Below are 22059 nucleotides of genomic sequence, written 5' to 3'. Positions count from 1 at the left end.
AAGTAATTATGGCTGTAATGCAGACAATGTTTTGTTAAATTTAACTTTCAGAAAAGGTTGTTTACTTCAAACTGAAATAAATAATAATATGTAAATGTAGGGCAAAATGAAAATGATAAATTGCAATACAATGAAATACTAAAATTGAATAACTAACTAAAATAAAAAGATAACTGAAATAGAAACATTTACCTATTTACAAAGTACAAAATAAACGCATGGGGTGATTAATCAAAAATGTAATTCATTCATTCATTCTTTAATTTTCCTTCGTCTTAAACCCTTTATTTATCGCGTCTCCACAGCGGAATGAACCACCAAATTTAATATTATTTATTTTCAACTTCCAGTAGTGTACACTAAAGATCAAAATTAGAGACATACAGTCACTCAACATTTTAGAAGACCAAAAGGCCTACAGTGACCAAACAATTCTTCACCCGCAGATATAATCAAAATGCCAAACCTTTTGTCTGTGTGGACAGAGCCCTGGTGCACAGTTGAATATATTTTGGTCTGATTGGAAACTTTATATACACTGTCCAAAGTGGAAGTAAAATGTCATGGTTTTATCATCACTCAATGTTTCCAGAAATATAATATATCTCCATATGCACCAAACATCTTCTTATAAGCACCCTATACTTCTTGGACACATTGTGCAATTCTGAGTGTGCTTCACAGGTGAGTGGACTTGACAAACCACCTGTAGAATACACACTTGTCCACTCCGTATGCACCAGACACCTTCTTACAAGCATTCTAAACATCTTGGAAAACTCCACACAGGTGAGTAGATTTTACAAACAACCCGTAGGACATACTCGCTCCTCTCTCGGTAAAAAGAAAACTAAACTAACTTACTGACTGTTTGTAGCATGTACACTGCTAATTATTTGAATTGTTTCATTTATCCTCGCTTGTACAGTAAGTCTCTTTAGAATATCTGCTACATGAGTACTGTAAACGTAATGATGTTTCCTGCAGCAGGAATGAGCTTTTTGACCCGATTTACAGTTGTACAGACTGAACTCTACATCATGAGGCAGGTGGATCATGTATAACAACAAACCGTCTGCATTTGCACACCTTGGACTGTATTAGCGTCAGCGCCTGAGCTCACGTTATCCTGTCCTGGAAATGCTGTCTAAGCCCTCGCTCTGCTGTGTGTGAGAGCTCTTAATTCCCTCTCTCTCTCGCTCTGACTTAACTAGCTGCAGAAATCTGTCACATTTTGCACTGTGGTTCTATTCTGTCCCTTGAGACGCAGGTTTCAGGGAGAGACATGTGGCGAGGGACAGGAGCGTCCGATGCAGAAAGCGACAGCGGGATCCCCTGAGCTCAGAAACAAAGGAAAAGAACGGTGAGGAAATACTGAGAGTTTGTGTGTTTGCTGTAGTGTGTGATCATGTTGTTTACACTTCACAGCACATTGACAACTGTTGCTTTCTTGTTAAGACTGTGGCAAAAGCTTTCCCAGCATGCCTGGGTTTTATGAGCCATTCTTTTTTTGCGAGTAAAGCAATATACTGCAGGTGAAGAGGGTAAAAACGTGACTAATTCAAAGGCATCATCATACTTTTCATGTAGATTTATTATATTAAGAATTTTCCAACTTTTTTTGAATTACAAGTTTTGTAAATTGGCATTCTTATGTATGCAAATCAGGCATTGTTTCATTAAATATGTGCTAATTTGCATACATTTTATAAAAATTGAGTTTACAATTCTTGTTTCATTCGTTTTGTGAACAAAATAGTTGGCAATAGTAGGCAGGAACAAAATAGATTTTCACAATTATTTGTCAAACTGTGTACGAACAAATCCCTTTTTAAAAACCATCAAAATATATACTAATTAAATTTTGCAGTATGTTGAAAAACTCATTATTTTATCTTTAACATTTTTTTAATTGATGTTTTAATTGAAAATCTGTGACAAAAGAAACATTTAAAAGTGCGTTTCGGATGCTTTCTTTACATTAGATTGTAAAAAAACTCAAAAGATCTCAAAATTTAGGGGTGCCTTTAAAAATAATATCTATATTTTTTTGCCTGCAGTGACTTGCTTTACAGTGTCTGAATGTTTGATGCAGAGGAAAGTGCATTTTTCTTGCTTTAGTTCATGACAGACATCTGTATGAATGCTCAGATCAGTCTCAAAACAATCTGATTACTGAAGCATCCAGTCAGCACAGCTTTGGACCTGATCTTATAAGTATGACAGGAATACGGATAGTTTTGTGACTTTGATGGGAACGTTACATTTGTCTTTGGTTTTATCAGAAAACTGTTTTCTTTTTTGGTTTACTGGCTGGTCTGGCTTCATGCTGATAGTGTCGCTTTGCTCAAGTTTACTTCTTAAGCTGCTCTAATGAGACTAATGGTCGTGTCTATTAGGAGACAGTACGAATCATTACGCTTTCAAACATTGCTGGCGTTAAAGGTCTCTCTCTGTAAGGCTTATTAATGTTTTTCCACAGATTTAAACACACAACTCTTACAAACTGAAAAAAAAGTTGGTGCATGACTGGCTTTCACTAATAAAGAGCTAGTAAATTTCACAAAAAAATATTTTAAAAGTCAAATAACAAAATAAAAATTAATAATTAAAAGTAAGCGTCAAATAAGGTTTTATTTTTTGTTTAAAGGCTGATTTAAAGTCATGAATTAGCTCAGGTAAACCTCTGACATGTGCTCTGTTTTCTGTGATGCATTTAATAAATATTAATGCTGACAAATTCTCACAAATAACATGCATAGACAGTCCACAGTCTCACCCACAAAAATAAATAAATAAATAAACCAAATGTGCTATTTCCACTATTAACAAATCATATTTTGATAATCCTAAATTATAATATTAACATGATTTTTTATTAATTAACAGTCTAATTTTTAATTTTTCTAACATTAAAGTACTAAACTTGCTTCTGTCATGCTTTAAATATTAAATGGCATAATAATTAGATTTGATGCAGAGACCAATCATTAATTCGATGTCCGTATTATTACACAATTCTTCAGATATTATTCTAGTATTGTGCTTTTTATCATTATTGTTTTTCAAAAAGTTGCTACTAGCTATTTTTTGTAAAACATTGATGAATGACTTTTAGGATTAAGAAGAGCAGCATTTGTTTAAAATATATATGTATTTTTGTAACATTATAGAGTACATGTTTGATTTACAGTAAGTTGTTTTCATCAGCTTGCTTAATTTAATCATGTTTTAATCCAAACTTTCATGTTTTTTAAGTAATTTACAGCACAAAGGAGCATTTACCTATTAAGTTTAATGTAGGTAAACGTAATTCAGCAGTTTGGGCATGATTTTCCTTACAAATGACAAACACTTTTCAGAATTTCTTAAAATACACCGGCAATCACTGTTGAGAAAAGCACTATCATCTCTGCTGATGAGCCTCTCGAGTGTGAGATTAGACTAATCAAATCAAAACAACACAATGCAGCCACATCGCTAATTCTGCTGAAACTCAGAAAAGCTGTCATTTGGCAAAGTGGTCTCCATCAACACTCTCAGACAAACTCAGAGACATGCATAATTAATAGCGGGCTGCCATGTGCCGCAAGAATATTAAACCATATTGTGCTGTAATCCCATAATCTTGGTTGTGGCAGAGACCTACTTCCTGTTTCGCATTAATTACTCCATTTAATCCTTAATCACATGCAATCCACAAACAGTCATCCTGGATCCAAGCGATCATTGATTACACACTGTATGAGTTAGCAAGGCTTTTTGATCAAGGATTACAATGACGTATTTTAAAACATTCTGTGCTGCATTTGAACGATCAGTTTCTGAATAATACATTTGTTAAAGGGATAGTTTACCCAAAAGTGAAATTTCTGTCACCATTTCCTGACCATTCACTTACACAAACCTATCTGAGTTTCTAAACACAAGATGATATTTTGAAAAAGGGCGAAAACTGGTAGCCACTGATTTCCATGGTATTTCTTTATTATGTACTGTTTTTCAATGGTTTCCTGATCATTTTTCAAAATATCTGTTTGTGTTCAAAGAAAGAAAGAAATTCATTAAGGTTTAGAACCTTTTGAGACTTTTTTAATTGTGAGAAAATGCTAAATTTAGGGTGAACTACCCTTTTAAATGTGCTTGTATCAGGGTCTTGATTAGAGAAAGAACCAGTAATGAATAACTGAATAAAATTATTGACTTCCCAAATTACAAAATAGAATGTGATATTTGACAGACTTCATATATATGATGTTTAATGGTATTGTAATATAAGCCTCACAAAGAATGTACAGCATTTACGTAGTCTACTGTATTATGGTAATACTGATTATTTTAAAAATAAATTAGGCAAGGCAAGTTTACTTATATATTACATTTCATACACAGTGGCAATTCAAAGTGCTTTATATAGCAAATAATAAAAGTGATTGAAAACATACTAAAATGTGCTAAAACACATATTAAAAAAGAAAAAAGAAAAGAAAGGCATAATAGTGCGATCTGTCAGACATAGCACAGTGCTTATTCAGTAAAGGCACAGCTAAACAGATGTGTCTTAAAGTCTTGATTTGAATGTGCCTAATGTTAAAGCACATTTGATCATTTCTGGGAGCTGATTCCAGCATAGTAGCTAAAGGCCGATTCACGCTGCTATAGACAAGTAATAATACTTTAAAATCTGAATGTAAGTAGAAGCCAGTTTAAAGACCTGAGGACAGGTGTGATGTGCTCTGATTTTCTGATTCTGGTCAGAACCCTGGCTGCAGTGTTCTGGGTGAGCTGAACTATCTGACTTTTTTGGGGGGAAGGCCAGTGAGGAGGCCAATACAGTAGTCCATGCTATTATTTTAGTAATGTATGCTTTTTTTTTTGGCAATGCACTGAATTGAGCAAGACAGAGCAGAGATATGCCATCACCTGAGTGGTTTTAACCCAGCAGCATTATCCACAGCCAGTTTAACCACATTAAACCTGATCAGCTGTGAACTTCACCTTATCAAAGATCACAATACGATTACCCGGCTCCCCCACAGTGAGGTTTGTTTTCGGCCTGAAGAATCGTCGTTATAATCTTACTCATCCTGTAAATTAAGACTGAAGGTGATGGCGTCCCCTAGTGGTAATGTGATGAATTATTTACTAGCCTTACTGCTGTTACTTTTGTTTTCTTGCAAAGAAATTAGTGACAAGAAAACCCTTATTTTAAAGATTTGTAAATGTAGGTTAAATCATGTTTTGGATAACTAATAAACAAAAAGATCATTGAATGCTAGTTAAACAAAACAGAACCACAAATTCACTGTACTTTTGCTTATGCGAGCTAATCACAGCTTAACCATAGCATTTGTGATTATGCAAGAAATTGGTAAAGCATAAAATGCCTTTTTGGAAGGCTTAAAAATTAAATAAAACATTTAAATTGTGGTTTTATTACAAACAAACAAGCAAAAACGTCATTATTGAATGCTAGTTGAACAAAACAGAACCACAAATTCACCATATTTTGCTCATGCTAATCACTTACCACAGCATTTGTAGTGGAACTGTGGATATGGCCATCAATCGGCCATAAAACAAGGTAAACCTACTAAAACCGTGTTTAATTTTGGGTTTGGGTATATGACTTTTTAGCATGGGTATAGCTTTTTAGCTTGAACTGTCTCATCCAATCAGATAATCTGTATTGAACAAGATGTGTAATTCTGTGTTGTGGGGTACAAAATGAACAATGTAAAATAATATAATATTTAATATTTGTTCTTTGAAAAACATTTATTTGGTTTAGCATCGCAGCAAAACTTAGGAGGGGAAACAACAGTTCTTAGGCCGCTTTGCAGGTATTATGTGAGGATTTGAAAAAGCTCTTATGTGCAGGGGTGCGTTGAGGTGGAAGGTGGAGGATCAAAAGAGCAACCTGGAGGTCACAAAACCGACAGCACTGCCAGCCTGTTGGCTTGACACAGACTAAACACATCATAATGGTTTTTAAGTACTAGGAAATTCCCTGGGTGATGACTCAAGGTGACTAATATCCAAACAGGAGTAAACAAACAAACACTGTACTGGTGAGAGGAAAGACTCCAATGTTTACCCAGCAAACATGTAATGTTCCCACAACATTAGTTGTTGATTCCCATTGGATTATTTTGGTAACACTTTAGACCTCTTAGTACTTTATACTTAAATGGATATTATTTTTTATAATCTTTTTAAGAATCTAAAATGACATCATATGAGTACATTTTTGTTTAGTATTATTATTATTGTTGTTGCTGTTGTTTGCATCCACAAAATATTGTTCTAAGAACCTTTAGAACAATAGGTTTATTTATTTATAATAAATAAACTTATTTAGCTTATTTATAACAACCTAAAAATAACTTGTTCAGATATGGTATAAGGAAATAGTTAAGGACATAATGTAAAAGGAAATAGAACTTTTTTCTAAATGCTGGATGTATTTCTCCAGCACAAGTTTGCATTATGGACAACAGACTTTACAAATACTGATGTACAGCACTCTAAATGATATCAGATTAAATAAGTTGGATGTTCTAGAAACATTTGGAGAACATTAGAAAAAACGTAACTAACTTTGTTTTTATAAAGAAAACTTTCCTGCAAACTAAATTTAAACATAAAAAACAGAATGTTCTGGGAGCCAAAAGCGAACATTCCTTAATAGTCCTAGGGGGCAAGAATTGTTAACAGGTTAGTAATTAATTTGGCAGTTTGATTTGACTCACTTGAGCAGCTCGACTGATGAATTTCAGATGGTGATGCGGCAGTATAAATATGCTTTGTTAATCTTCTGATTTAATTGACCTTTGGTTTGAATAAAAAAGTTTGTTTTATGTGACAGGTAATATGAGCACTCTAAATCCTTCAGCGCCATTGACTGACAGGATTTGGCATTTCTTTTACAGTTGGGACAAGGAGACGTGAGCCCGGGGGAATATCAGCCATGTTGACACCATGGAGATTGTTCCTCTGCCAGATGGCACTGAACATATTCTATCACATCGCAAAAGGTAAACACCTCGCTCTCTGAAACCACGATCTGAAACCCTGAGGCTCATTTTCACGAATCACTGCACTGCAATACAGAGACTGTTAACATACGTGCCAGAAATGGTTATGAGGTTAAGGGAAATGATGACGAGTCTCTGAACGACTCTCTTCTGGTATTGAGAGCTTTGATTCTTTCAGCCCGCAGGAAAGAAAAATCACGAATGACATTCATTTTAGCATATTTATAGCTGTTTTGTTCTTGATAAATCAGATCAAAGGGAGAGGAAATGTATACTCTTGCTTAAAATCAAGATGATTTTTAAAGCCGGATTTACTTTCATAGCATGGCAAGTTTTAGGATACTTTGCAAAAAATCATTATAAAAAAATGCAGAGTAGAACTTGAAAGTTGATTGTGGTTCTTGTATAAAATGACACTGGCCCCACTCAAGGCAAGGCACTCACATTATGTCTGGTGACTTTGCATCTATTGTGTTTACAAGACTGTAAAAAATAATGCCAAATAGCACTAAAAGTGCTTCTTTGGCTCTTAATCATAGGAAAACTATTTTAAGTAATACATAGCACCTGCATCTTTAAAGATTATTCATCTAAACCGCCTCAAAGAATAACTAAAGCTAAAAATTACACTGGTGCTTTATAGCACTGAAATTGGTTGCCTTGTATGCCAACGGGCCACTAAGTGATGTTAACTACTACATAGAACGTCTGAAGAACCAATCTGTGTGTGTGCAAAATTTTCTCAGGAAAATAAGTTTATGAGATGTTAACTGTGAAGTGTTTTAACAATTACAAGATAAAATGTCTGGAATTTTAAGTATTTTTATCTTTTAATCATAAGATAAACAAGTAATGTTGGAATTGTGAACTGAAAACTGATTTTTTTATTCATTTATTCATTCATTTATTCCTTCGTTTTTGTTTTGGCTTAGTCCCTTAATTATTCCGGGAATGAACCACAGCGGAATGAACCGCCAACTTACCCAGCATGTTTTACGCAGCGGATGCCCTTCCAGCTGCAACCCATCACTGAGAAACATCCATACACACTCATACACAACAGACAATTTAGTTAACCCAGTTCACCTAGACCACATGTTTTTGGACTGTGGAGCCGAAGCACCAAAAGGAAACCCACGCGAACACAGGGAGAACATGCAAACTCCATACAGAAACGCCAACTGACCCAGCCAGGACTTAAATCAGCAACCTATTTGCTGTGAGGCAACAGTGCTGACTATTGAGCCACTATGTCGCCTGGTATCATACAAATCGGGCATATTACACTACAATGCACTAAGTAGGAACTTATGTATATCACATGATCTTGTACACTGTATTCATTACAGTTCATTAGCTTACTATAGTGTTGCATTAATTAACAAAAGGTGCTAAATACTGTAATATAGCAAACTTTACTACAGTATGGTCCATAAACTATGTGGTGCTATAAATTACAATAGTATTTTTGTGGGGATGGGTTCATGGCATATCATTTTTTAGACAAAGTTTGAATTGTACAGTGTGTTATGTCCTGGAAAATTTCCATAATGTGATTAGTGTTTTTTCAACTGGAATAATTGCTTATCCTTGCACTCACCTACGTTTACAGAAGTGTTGTTTTATGAATTAGCAATGCAGTCTATGATTTTATGGCTGATTTGTGTTGTTTTCATAGTCTAATCAGTGTCTCTTCTGCACAACAGCCAGTTTATGCCTTGGTGGTCAGGATATATTTGCCACGGTCAGAGAGAACAGTCCCACTGGAGAGTTCATAGCCAACCTCAGTATAAACGGAGACCCTGCAGGAGCCAGCAGCATCCGGCTCTGTCTCACAGGTGAAAATGCAGACTGGTTTTACCTTGAAGGCCGAACAATCCGACTCAACTCTTCGTTTTCAAGGGCCTTGGATCGAGAGGTGATTAACACAAGTAGATGTTGGCATGCTGAGCAAAGAAAAATAACATACCGTAAGCTTCAGGACTTTGAAACAACCCAACGACAAACACTAAATAAAAATGAAATGATCAAGACATCACAACATGTGTTTTTATGTTAAAGTTATCAGCTTAATTATTTTTTTATGTCATGCCAGAGTGATACTTGATTTTTATGTCAGTTTAATATAATGCAATTAAACTTTAATAATAAATATAGTTAGCTTAAACCTAAATATTTGGAGAAATCTTAAATACAAATTAAATACATGTTTAAAAGAAGTATATTTATTTAATCAAGATATTTTTTTAACATATGTCTTCCTTACTTCACTATAATTACATTCTTAAAATAATAATAATAACAAAAAAACAAATAAATAAACCTTACTGATCCCAATCTTTGAATGGTCATGTAAATAATAGTGTACTTATGGACTAGTTTACTTGATTTTTTTACTTATTTTTTGGTCTCGTTTCTAGTTCAAATATCTAAAAGATCTTAAATCAAGAAGCATTTTCTAAGCAAGCAAAGAACGTTGTCAATACAGTGCTGATACAGTATGTGTTATTGTATGTTATTGTTATTGTGTTATTGTACACCCTTTATGTGTGTGATCTGATTTTTTTCCCTGCTATTTGCAGGTTTTGGGGTCCGTCCTGATAGCTGCATTGACATGTTATGAAAATGAAATTATAAGGGTAAGTTGAATTGCAAATATAACAATACTTAGTGATGTTGTAATGCAACTAATCTCACAGAGTTTCTTATTTCAGGGTCGATATCGAATCATGGTGGAGATACTGAACGAAAACGACAACATGCCACATTTCATTGAAGACACCATTCAACCACGATATATAAGTGAGGTAGATTAATTGTTGATTAATTACTCTAAGCTTTTTCATAATCAAACTGTTACTTTAAATAATAGCTATTTAATTCTACATATGAATTTTGTTTTTCTTTACTCAGCTGCTGTCTGTAAACTCGATGGTGTTCACAGTGAAAGCCAGAGATGTCGATGGAGACACCATCACTTACATGGTCGACAAATCTACAGTGAGTAATGTATTTCATGAGTTTTCAGTGCTTCATATTGTCATACTATTTCTCCTTAAAGGAATAGATCACACAATTAAAAAAATATATATTATTATTTACTCTCACTAAACTTGTGGCACACTTCTTTGAGTTTCTTTTTTCTGTTAAACAAAAATTAAGATATTTTGAAGAATGTTAGAAATTGGTATCCATTTGCATCCAGTATTTTTTCCGACTATGAAAGTAAATGACTACTATTGTCCAACATTCTTCAAAATATCTTAATTTGTGTTCAACAGAAGAAACATTTGGAACCACTTGATGCTGAGTAAATGCTTTGTAATTTAACCTTTTTTGAGTGATCTATTCTTTTATTTAACAAGTTGTCCAAAGTACAGATGAAAAATAATTAATGAATGTCATTACAGAACCACCTTTTCCTTCCACAATTTAACTTAAACAGAACTGTGTGCCTCTCATTAAGACTGATGCCAGCTATTTTAGGATCGATCTGCCTAACAGCGGGATGGTGATCCTGGATAAACCTTTGGACTATGAGACTAAAACTCAGCTGCAGGTGGTCATCTATGCTGTGGTACGTGAAAGTTTTAATTTAAAAATACAGATTGTTTACGGTTAGACATTTAGATGCCTGAAGGAGTCAGAATTGAAGACACAATTCACCCAAAATGAACATTTCTCACCTTTTACTCTCTCTGCCTCAAGTGGTTACTAAGCTTTCTAAGTTTGTATCTTCTGTTGAACACAATGAAGATATTTTGAAGAATGTAAGAAACAGTTGGAAACCATACAGTGTTGAAAAAAAATACTGTGGAATTCAATGAGTACTAGCTTCTAACAATCTTCAAAATATATTACTTTGTGTTCAACAGAAGAAAGAAATTTAAGCTGGTTTAAAAAAAGTAGAGGATGAGTGAATGATGAATGAATGTTCATGTTTGGGTGAATGGTGGCACAGTGGGTAGCGCTGTTGCATCACAGCAAGAAGATCACTGGTTCGAGCCTCGGCTGGGCCAGTTGGCATTGCTGTGTGGAGTTTGTTTGTTCTCCCTGTGTTTGCATGGGTTTCCTTAGGGTGCTCCGGTTTCCCCCACAGTTCAAAAACATGCGCTATAGGTGAATTGGATTAACTAAGTTGGCCGCAGTGTATAGGTGTATGTGTGTGAATGAGAGTGATGGGTTGCAGCTGGAAGGGTATCCGCTGTGTAAAACACATGCTGGATAAGTTAGCGGTTCATTCCGGTTTGGCGATCCCTGATTAATAAAGGGACTAAACCGAAAAGAAAATTAATAAATTTTCATGTTTTGGTGAACTACAGTATCCCTTTTAGAAAATAATTTCTGCTGTTCAAATCAACAGGAAACAAGTACAAAAGAGAAGTACAGCACAACAGCCACCGTCACTGTGAACGTCCTAGACGGTGATGACCAGTATCCACAGTTTCAACCATGTGCACCTGTTTATGAAGACGGAGATCATAATATTTGCACCAACCCTGTGTACAGTGTCAACATCACGGAAACGGATGAGGTATGTGTCGCCATTTCTGTGCACAGCTGATTTATTTCACCACTGTGCAGTGCTATGCACTAAAATAAACCATTTATATGTGCATTTAATCATTTGTCAATCATCATTTAACCAAACTTACTAATAATATTCAAAGCGAAAAGCTCTCCTGTGAATGTTTTATTTATTTTCACAGATATTCCTTTATATTTTTCTTCTGGAGTATTTTTTTTTTATTTCTTTTAGTTTGTCTGGAACAAAAACTAAATCTGTTTTTTTAAACTGCTGAAGTAAATATTATAAGCCCCCTTAAGATTTTTTTTCAATTGTCTGCGAAACAAACCACTGTTGTCCAAAGCCTTGCCTTGTTAACCTATTTAACCTAATTCATATTGCATATTAAGCAGAATACTAGTGTCTTGCAAAAATAATTTGTAAAATATGCATTGTCATCATGACAAAGCCAAAATAAATTAGTTATTTAAATTATTATCTTTAAAAATATGCTGCATATTTTTATTTTCTGCATATTTTTATGTGCTGCATATTTTCTTATTTTTTTAAGAATAAAAATTTCACATGATTAAATAAATAATATAAAATTCAATCTATATTGAAAAAACATGCTCTTTATGATCCAGGATGCTGTGCTTTATTTTTCTCCGGGTCCCATTCTTGCTGAAGACGGAGACAAGAACATACTGACCCCTCTAGTCTACAGCATTCTGTCAGGTGAGTTTACTGTACAGTACAGTTATTGACTGTTTAACCTATATTACTGTAAATCATAAGTCTCAAACTCAATTCCTGGAGTGCCGCAGCTCTGCACAGTTTTGCTCCAACCCTGATCAAACACAGTTGATCCAACTAACTAAGGTGTTTATGACTCTTTTGAACACCTCGATTGTTTGGATTAGCTGTGTTTGATAGGGTTGGAGCAAAACTGTGCAGAGCTACGACCCTCCAGGAGTTGAGTATGAGGCCTATGCTGTAAATCATTATAACTACTCCATGTCTTTATAGGTGATGATAATGGCAGGTTTACAATCGACTCGAAAACAGGAGAGATCACTCTACGGCACCGTGTGGAAAACAGACTCCTCACCCCTTCATTTAGGCTCCGAATAATGGTATAACAACAAAAAGTGTGTTTTTGAACAACAAAGTCATGGCTAATCTTAACAAGTACACAGTAAAAAAGTTCCTTCACCCACCATATTGAAAACACTTACCATAACTCAATGAGGAAGACACTAAAACGAAATTGCTTTGCAATGTGTGTGCATTATGTCAACAAAGTATCATAATATTTGTCCTTTGCAAACTCCAACAGGCTGCGCAGGTTAATGACCCTAAGAAGTATTCGGTGGCGACGGCACTGATACATGTGTTGTCAGAGAACAGATTTCCTCCATTCTTCAACAAGACCGTCTATAAAGGGTTCCTCATCGAGAGCTCGAGTCCTGCTACACTGGTCACTACCTACGGGAACCAAGTCCTACTGGTCCAGGCCATCGACAGAGACTTCAGAGATGTAGAGTGCATTTGCATTATAGAAAATATTACATAAACATATCAGAATATGTCATTTAGATCATTTCAATCCTTATTTGTTGCTATCTTACAGGGAATTAACCCCAAATTACGTTATACAATGCAGCCCTTGACAGGTAGCAGTAAACTGTATCACATAACCCAGGATGGCATCGTGATTGCTAAGACAGATCGGCTCAGAGCATTTGACCGACACATCCTAGAGGTGACTATCATGATTTATACAAATCAGCAGATGTTTATAGTTTTGACGAGATTACATTTGATTATTTCCTTTCACACAGGTTATTGCAACAGATGAAGAGTCAGGCGAGGCAGCCCATGCTTCGGTAGACATTGAAGTTTTGCAGAGAGGACAACCAGGTAAAAGCTGTGTGTTCATTCTGATTTTCCTTTAAATAAAGATCATGGTTTAGTAATAAGATATTTGGCAACACTGTACAGTACAGGTGCACTAATATGCATCAGGCCATGCATAAATATTATGTTTGCTACAAGGGAATAATGTGCAAAAAGAAAGCCCCACCCCTACTCAGTCTTCTGTTTCAACTGGACGTGTATCAGGGTAGTGAAATAAAAGTCTAAGCAACTTCCTGTTGATCATTATATGAAGACCTAAACTATTCATTAATGGTCAATGCATCAGCAACTACAAAGAGTCATTGTGATTAGTAGATGTTAATGGTAATATATGAATGATTATTATTAGTTTAGTGTCATAATTTTTTATTATTATTTAAAAATGTAAATTAATATATTAAAGAAGTTGTTTACAGAAAATGAAATATATGTTGTTAATTACTCACTTACAGCACTAGAATAATTAGAAGATTACTAGTTGTGCATGTTACGCCCCGTGTGGCTCGGTGGATGAAAAGGACTAATAATAATTATGACAACCTAATATTAGAAAAAAAGTTAGCTGCTATGGATCGACACAGACAACAGACTTCGCAAAAAGTGATTCGCTTTCTTTACAATAATATTGATTATTTCTACATTTTATATACATTTTTCTTTTTTTTTCCGGCTTAGTCCCTTTATTAATCTGGGGTCGCCACAGCCACAGCCCAACTTATCCAGCATATGTTTTACGCAGCAGATGCCCTTCCAGCTGCAACCTTTCTCTGGGAAACATCCACACACACTCATTCACACACATACACTACTTACAATTTAGCCTATCCAATTATTTTATATACAATTAATAAAAAAGGAAACAAATAAGCAAACAAACAAACATACAAATAAAAAAGTAAATAAATAAATGTGGATGTGTTTTTATTTATATTTTGGAATGAAGTAAATGGAGTATTATTTGTTCTGCTTGACATCAGCTGGCTTTCCATCACCCTTTGTTTATGGAAATTTTTGAAGCTTTGCATGAGAAACGAGTGATTTAAACACCAAATTCTGAATAAGAATCCTTTAATTCCCATTTTAAGTTTTACTTGAGGTGGTTTAGAGCTTGTGCAAATAAAAATGATTAATGCTAAATAATGGGAGATGGAAACTTGTGTCTTGCCTATGCTGTTGGTGGTTACCAATATTTTTAATTAGCCACTCTAACAATGTGGGGGAAACACACCTACTGTATATGATTCACATTTGGGATTTTTTTTTTTTTTTTTTTTTTTTTGCAGACTAACATCAGATTTACTTCATGTCAGAATGTAAACCCCTCTAGTAAAAATATGTTAATAAAACGACAAACAAACAAAAACATTGCTTTAACATTGAATTTTAGATGCATTTGTTTTGTCTCTGATTTTCAGATGTGAAGGAAAATACTATTTTGCCATATGGCAACACTGTACCATAGAGGGTTAACCCCTACCGATGATAATTCAGACAGATCATTCATGTGGTTAATTTGATTAGCCATGGTTAATTATTTAAAAGGCATGAATAAGGTGTTAAATTAGATTTAGCCTCATTGTATTCGCATTAACCTCCGTCCACCTCCGGTTCTCCATGTTCTTCTTTTGGCAGTCATTCAATGACAACCTAAATGATAAATCACCTTAGAACTGGCCACTAAAGATGAAGTATTTGTCAGTAATTGTAGCCTTTTCCCTTCTCTAAATTCTCGGGCAGTTCCCAGAAGTCCATTTGGAGAGGAGCGACTGTTTGGAGATATGCATGCTGGGATGGCCGGTGGCATCGCTGCCGTTGTTTTCATAGTGGCTGTGTTGGCCCTGTTTCTCTTCCTCTGGCTGGCCAAGAGGCGAAGAGAGAGGCGGGATCCAGTGGAAAGGGGTGCTGTAGCTCTTGGGAAGCACCCAAATGTGGTAAGATTCTCTATATCACATTGAATACCACCTTTTACAGTTAATTACAAGGCAAATCTATCCACTTTGATGGTCATATTGGCTGTCTTTATTGTTAGCGGTTTTGCAATTGACATTTTTCCTGTAATGTGTGATCCTAACATTGTATTAGCATAATAAATCACCAGTGTCAAATTTTATGTCGAAAAAAAGTGTATATTTATGACACTTAAGTCCAAGGTTCAACTTTATTTTTATATACAGTACAAAGTGGCCCCATTGCTGCATTTGACTAAAATGATTGCCCGATGACAAAGAATAAAGGAATAAAATGGAATAGAACATGTTAGATTATATAACAATATATAAAATATACAACAATACATTAACATAGAAAAATGGCATTTTAATAGAATGAAAGTAGAATTTAAAAAGACAAACAAAAAATGATTTTCTTTTAATTAAATTTTCTATATATAAAATTCAAGGACTTTCAATGTCTTGAATAGACCTTTTGATATTCCATGACACTTCAGAAATTTAATGACCTGTGGTAACCCTAGTAAATTGGGTTGGAATTTTGGTAAAACGACTTTATTTGAATCTGAATACTTATCTGAATCTGAATATGTTTGATCGTAGCCATCCAAAACATAATTACCAAACAAGCTGACCACCAAGACCACTGAAAAAAGTTTTAGGTGGCTTCCAGGTGAACTGTGGTGCTGTTATACAAATGCAACAGACATATAATTTATATATGCATGCAATCATTCTTTTGTCATAGTTCCCATTAGAGTTCAGTTTACACATTTAAATGCATTTGATCATATTCTAAATAATAATTATACCATAATACAATCACATGTGCTCATGCAACAAACACATTCAGCATTATCAAACTGCATTTTTTCTTATTTATTCTTTAAGTTCTTTAACAAAATATGCGTATGACAGTGTGAACATTACACCCTGAATTCACTTGTTTTTAATTAATTTAGCTTTATTAATGAATTTAGTTTTATTAATTGGCATTTTTACAGTGCAGCAAATGATCAGCCCCTACATTAACCAATACAACAACTGACTTTTTGCCTGAATGCTGCAGTGTGATTTCTCACATTTATCTGTTAGCACCAAAGCAACAGAGTAACACCAGCTGTGAGCTCGCATTTTTTTATATCTTAGCATATTCTGCAATGCCAGAACGCTCATTAAAAATACATTAAAAATAGCTGGAGAAATATAGAACACATGTTATACATGTGCAGTAAAGATTACAGAATCTTAAGAGTAAGGCTCACAGTACTAGACAGACATTTAAGAAAGACATTTAGTCTGAACATGTTCCTTTATGATTTATAGGTGTTTTCAGTTTTTTTTTTTTTGATTATGAATTGCATCTTGAGACCTTTATCTCTGCTCTGTTGACTTTTGATGTTGAAAATTCATTGATTTAAAGTATTCTTATTGACATTTTACCATGTTGTTTCAGAAAATATATATAGAGAAATAAGTTTGTTAAACAAAATAAAAAGTACAGGTTATTACCAGGTTTTTGTACTGTAATCTGCAATACCAACCCAGACAATATATCACTTCAAATGATACAAAATGTCAATGAAATCACCTTTTCACACTTTTCAGCATTAAATGGAGGAAATTAGGACCTTGGAGGAAAGAGCAAGGTCTCTTAGTGCAATTAAAAAGCATAAATACAAAATATCAATCACTAAAATATGAAAAACTGTTCATTTCTGTGTATTATAAGACATTGTGCATATTAAAATAAAATTCATTTCAAATTAAATTGGAGATCAAAATAGAGATCAATTTGTAAACACTTTATTTTCCGGAATAACATACATTTTTCAAATAATTTTTCTTGTTCAAAATTTGAAGGACTTTTATCTTTTTCTTAATTGTTGTGTTTCAGAACATATAAAGAGTTCAGATGCAAAAACCTAGAATAAGCATTTTTCCTCAGCCTCCAATATTTCTGTTCAGTTATTTCACCTTAAAGGTAATGCAAAGAACATATTTTTGCCCTAAAAGTGGATTTACTGAACATACACACAGGAACTTACCAAAAATGCTTATTTTAGAAGAAACTTTCAGAAGGGATTTAGAGGTTTTTGCATCTGAACTCTTCATATGTAGCCCGAGACGTATGCTTAATGATATCATTTTGAAATTGTATTTGTTTCTCAATTTGATCGCCACCATTATCACCAAACAGTCAATGGGTCAATTTTGATGTCAAGCATTCTCAACAGAAATAGACCTTCAACACCCCATAAAAAATACAATACAATAATACAAATACAATGCCTCATTGTCACAGTCAAACAGCTCGTGCCCTTGTCATCTTCCCCTCACATTGCTCTTTAATTCCTCTTATGTAGAGCTTAAGATGGTTTCAGCAGGTAAGTACCTGACATTAAGTAGCTAGACGTGTTCTTCAGTGTCATTGTCCCTCGTGAAGGTGAGATGTGTTTTCTGAGAAACTGAAAGCCGTATACTCCTGATAGGCTGGTTTAAATGGGATTGTTTAGTATTAAATTTCTTTATAAATGTGGTGCACCATTTAAGCCGGTCAGTATACGAAGCGCAGCCCTTTTTGTCTGATGGATTAGTGTGTTTCGTTGTGTTTTCTGTCTGGTGTCAAATAGGTATTGTGTATTATTGTGTACGTGTTTGTATTACACCTTTAACTCTAATAAACACTGTCAAATATGTTGTAGTAGTTATTGTTTCTCAAGACTGATTCGGATTCTTGAGAGATGAGACAAAGCATTCCTCACACTTTTATATATTATGTTTCCATTAAGATTTCTGAATATGAATTAGACATCCATACATTATACATTATATATTATACATTACATTATATGTACATTATACATTATTTATGCATATTTGCACAGTCATACAGTGTGAATGTGGTTTAATTACACAATAATCAGGTTTATATATGTATAATCAATTATTCCAATTTGTTTATATCTTATACATTTTAACTATAAAATGCAGAATGCATTATGTAAAAGTTTTTATTATATACATACATACATATATATATATATATATATATATATATATATATATATATATATATATATATATATATATATATAAATTATTTTATTTATTTATTTTTTATTTATTTTTTATTATATATTTATTTTATTTATTTTTACATTTTATTTTATTTATTTATTTTATTCTATATATAACAATCTACTAGACAAAATGGGCCAGAACGTATTTGAACCGCAAATATAAAAAATAAATTAACTTTTAAAAATTATAATGAGTATATATATATATATATATATATATATATATATATATATATATATATATATAACATTTACCTTGTTTAACACAGTATTTTGATAATCTATAACAATTTTTTTAAGAAAGTTCCCATTATTCTTTCTAATTGACTGTGCAAACATACATATTGTGACAAAACAAGAGTAGCAAGGCCAAAAATATAGGATAATCCCCAAAACAATTTCCCTGTACACAAAATAAAAGTGTTTGTCCCTTGTCTCAAGAATCAATGTCACTGTATAATCAGCTGTGGACCTCAGCAGTGGAATTGACCTGTCAATATCTCAAGATTGTTCAAGAAGACCCTAAATGCCCTTTCTCCGTGGTCAACAGGTCAATTCAGGATGTCCCATATCGCTAATAGAGGACGCCTCCTACCACAACCCTGCATACGTTGACCATGAAAACTCCAATGATTTATACACCATAAAAGAAGACATACTTCATCTACCAAACAGGATATATGAACACGACAACCCAATGCAAGACATGCTGCCCATCCTGGTGCTTCCAGAAATGACCACTGTAAACCTCTCATCTTCAGCTGTGAGCAATGGAAAAGGTTTTTCAAAATCAGTCTCATTTAAAGATGAGGACAAAACGGTGGCCAAAAATGATGACAGACAAATTGTGGTTGTGTGTAATCAAATGGAGACCAGAGCAGATGTTTTAGTGTCTGTTACACAGCAGGAAATTTCTGAGAATCCTATAGGAAAGGAGGATATGTGTATGTGTCCAAATACATCTGTAAGGCCCAGAGAGGAATATATAGTCGCTCATGCTGCTGAGGATTATGATAACGATGATGACAATAATCCATATAAGAACATGGCCTCTGTTATTTACAGCAGTGAGGACGAAGATATGGCAGACGATGAGCCAAATGATTTAAGGCGCTATTATAAACATGGGCAAAACCAGATTTCTGTGGAGCGCATGAAGGCTGTCGGATTGCAGAGGGAGGACTCAGATGAATCGCAAGCATGATTGAGTCAAGTACCATGGATGACTCTTGTGAATCCCTTGCTTTTATGAAAAAGCCAAATCCTTAAACGTATGGACATTGTTAGGTAGGGAAAATAGCAATAAACAAGCTCATTAAAAAAGATGAACATGTTTTATGTGCATTTTCAAAGTATTGTTGGTCAAAATGTAATTGTTTTAAAGTGGCTTGTCTGGAATCTGGCATGACTTTTTTTGTTTTAAATGAATTTGTCATTTGCTTGAGCTCCATGTTTTCAAAGTTTGGATAATTGTGTATGCTTTCATCATGCTGGTCTGGTAAATAAATAATGTACACATCAGCCTTAATTAGGAAGCTTAAAACCTTTGACGACTATGATAGTGTAATATGTTTTTGATCATCACATCTGATGACATTTTTTTCAACTGAAAAGATACTTATTGTGCACTTTATGTCTCCACGAAAACTTGTAAATTAATTTCATGAGTGTTGCTGTCTGTATGCTAAACATTTCAACATTGCAAAGAAAAACCTGACGTTTTTAGTACACTGCTGTAGTGTAAACTTTACAAAAGTTACTGACCGGTATTGCAGTTACTCTGTGAAATGAAATGATCAAAAAGTGTGTACTGTATAAATCAATAGATATTTTTAAAGAGGTTATAACATTTTCTGATTATTTATGTCTGTCTTTTGTATAAAAAAAAAAAAAATTGTCAGATCAAAATTTTGAAATAATCTGTAATTTTTTATTTATCATTTTAATAATAAATACCATATGGTGAAAAATAGAATATTTAATTGTAAAACTGATGCATTGACCAAATCTTGTGAAATATTCTGTTTTGTTGTTATTGTCGATGTTGGACTTATGATAAATTATTGATTAGATGACATTCAGGTACTTAATGACTTTTGGAGATCCCACAAAAGGTAAATACAATATTGTATATACAATACTGTTGTATATACAACATTTCAGATTATTTTATGTTTCGAAAAGTCAACAAACTACAGTCTCTTTTGAGGAAAATGCTGAAATAATAGTTGTCAAAACAATGCAAAACTTTTGCTCGATTATCATATAACAGTTATGCAAACCGTTCATGTGTCATCTCTCTGTTTGTCTGCAGGAGGCATCAGCACCCATCTCTCCTCGCCAGGTGTCGTAAGACTTTTGTGGAAGTGTTTTTCCAGGAACACCGGCGGTAAGACATCTGTACCATGCAGGAACAAGAGACGAACAATCAGTTTCCCCACACAAATCTGTGAAGACATTTTATGTTAGTCTGGAAGTTTGTTTTGTGGAAGTTCTGTCATCAAGGCAGCTCATATGTTGTCCTGCTCCTGAAGAAATCTTTGGGAGATTTTTTTTTTTTTTTTTTGAGAACTTTGAACTCAAATTGGATATATATAATACAAGTCTATTTCATGTCAAAACCTTGACTTCCAATTGACATGCACACATGGATGCCCCTTTGACCATGGAAAAACAACAAAAATGAATTATAATATAAAAAAGTAATTTATCTTAAATTCCAAATTATGTTTACACTAGATTTTGTATTCATACAATGCATGTAAACTACCTTGATGTCCAAATGACACCAAATTGACATCTAACATTGGCATCAAAGAACACTTTCACAGTTCAATTACAAGACAGTCCAGTGCTAGATGTCAGTTGGATGTCGTTTTGACATCAAGGTAGTCAATTGGCATCAATTGGATCTACATTTTTAATATGTTTTTGACATATTTTATTATGTCATTTTGAAATGAAGGTGCCTGCGGGGCAGGTTTCTTTTTAAAATCATGTCCTTCAAAGCCACTATAAAAGTTTAATGAAAGAAGCCTAAGCAAGACTACATTTAGAAAATCAAAAACACAGTGCAAATAGTAATATTACATTTTTAAATAACAGTTTTCTCCTTTGATAACCTTTAAAATGCTTTGTTTCTATAATGACAAAGCTGGATTTTCAGCAGTCATTACATTAGTCTTTACATACTGTATATGATCATTCAGATTCAGAAATCATTATATGCTGATTTGGTGCTCAAGAAACATTTCTTATCACAAATCAAAGTTACACGAACAGTTGTGCTACTTAATATGTTTGTGAAACTTTTTTACAGGATTCTTTAATAGATATAAAGTTCAGAAGAACAATTATTTAAAATATTTTGCAACATTAAGTGTTTTATTGTTATTCTTGATTTGTTTAATGTGTCTGTTTTATCTATTAGTAAATCCAGCACACTCTTTATTTAGAGGCTAACATCGGATAACCAAAATACTCCTTGCTAGTTATAAAGATTCTCTGTAAAACAACAATGTAAACAAACAATTTTAAAGAAAATTTCACAACTGTTAGAATTA

At 33.8% G+C, this 22059-nt stretch overlaps 1 protein-coding gene across 21 annotated transcripts; it reads left to right on the top strand.

Annotated features, from left to right (window-relative positions):
• The first annotated feature begins 1131 nt into the window (after positions 1-1131).
• On the top strand, positions 1132-22059 carry cdhr5-rs (cadherin-related family member 5, related sequence). Of its 21 annotated transcripts, none has more exons than XM_087248185.1 (16): positions 1132-1363; positions 6933-7037; positions 8744-8955; positions 9620-9676; positions 9752-9844; positions 9951-10037; positions 10504-10614; positions 11401-11571; positions 12192-12282; positions 12574-12680; positions 12884-13084; positions 13178-13309; positions 13389-13467; positions 15202-15395; positions 17780-17800; positions 19047-20782. In XM_087248185.1, the coding sequence occupies exons 2-16, from the start codon at positions 6971-6973 to the stop codon at positions 19698-19700; spliced, it is 2277 nt and encodes a 758-aa protein (XP_087104311.1). In that variant the 5' UTR covers positions 1132-1363; positions 6933-6970; the 3' UTR covers positions 19701-20782. The 21 variants fall into 21 exon arrangements, with proteins under 21 accessions (XP_087104311.1, XP_087104326.1, XP_087104315.1 ...); XM_087248189.1 differs by having other exon boundaries at positions 1217-1363; positions 13211-13309; positions 19047-21165; XM_087248184.1 differs by having other exon boundaries at positions 1239-1363; positions 10483-10614; positions 19047-20570.

This window comes from Danio rerio, chromosome 4 (genome assembly GCF_052040795.2).
Source record: "Danio rerio strain M-AB ecotype USA chromosome 4, GRCz13ab, whole genome shotgun sequence".
Classification (NCBI taxonomy): Eukaryota; Metazoa; Chordata; class Actinopteri; order Cypriniformes; family Danionidae; genus Danio; species Danio rerio.
Note: the sequence above shows the minus strand (reverse complement) of the source record. Positions and strands in the feature narration are given on the sequence as shown.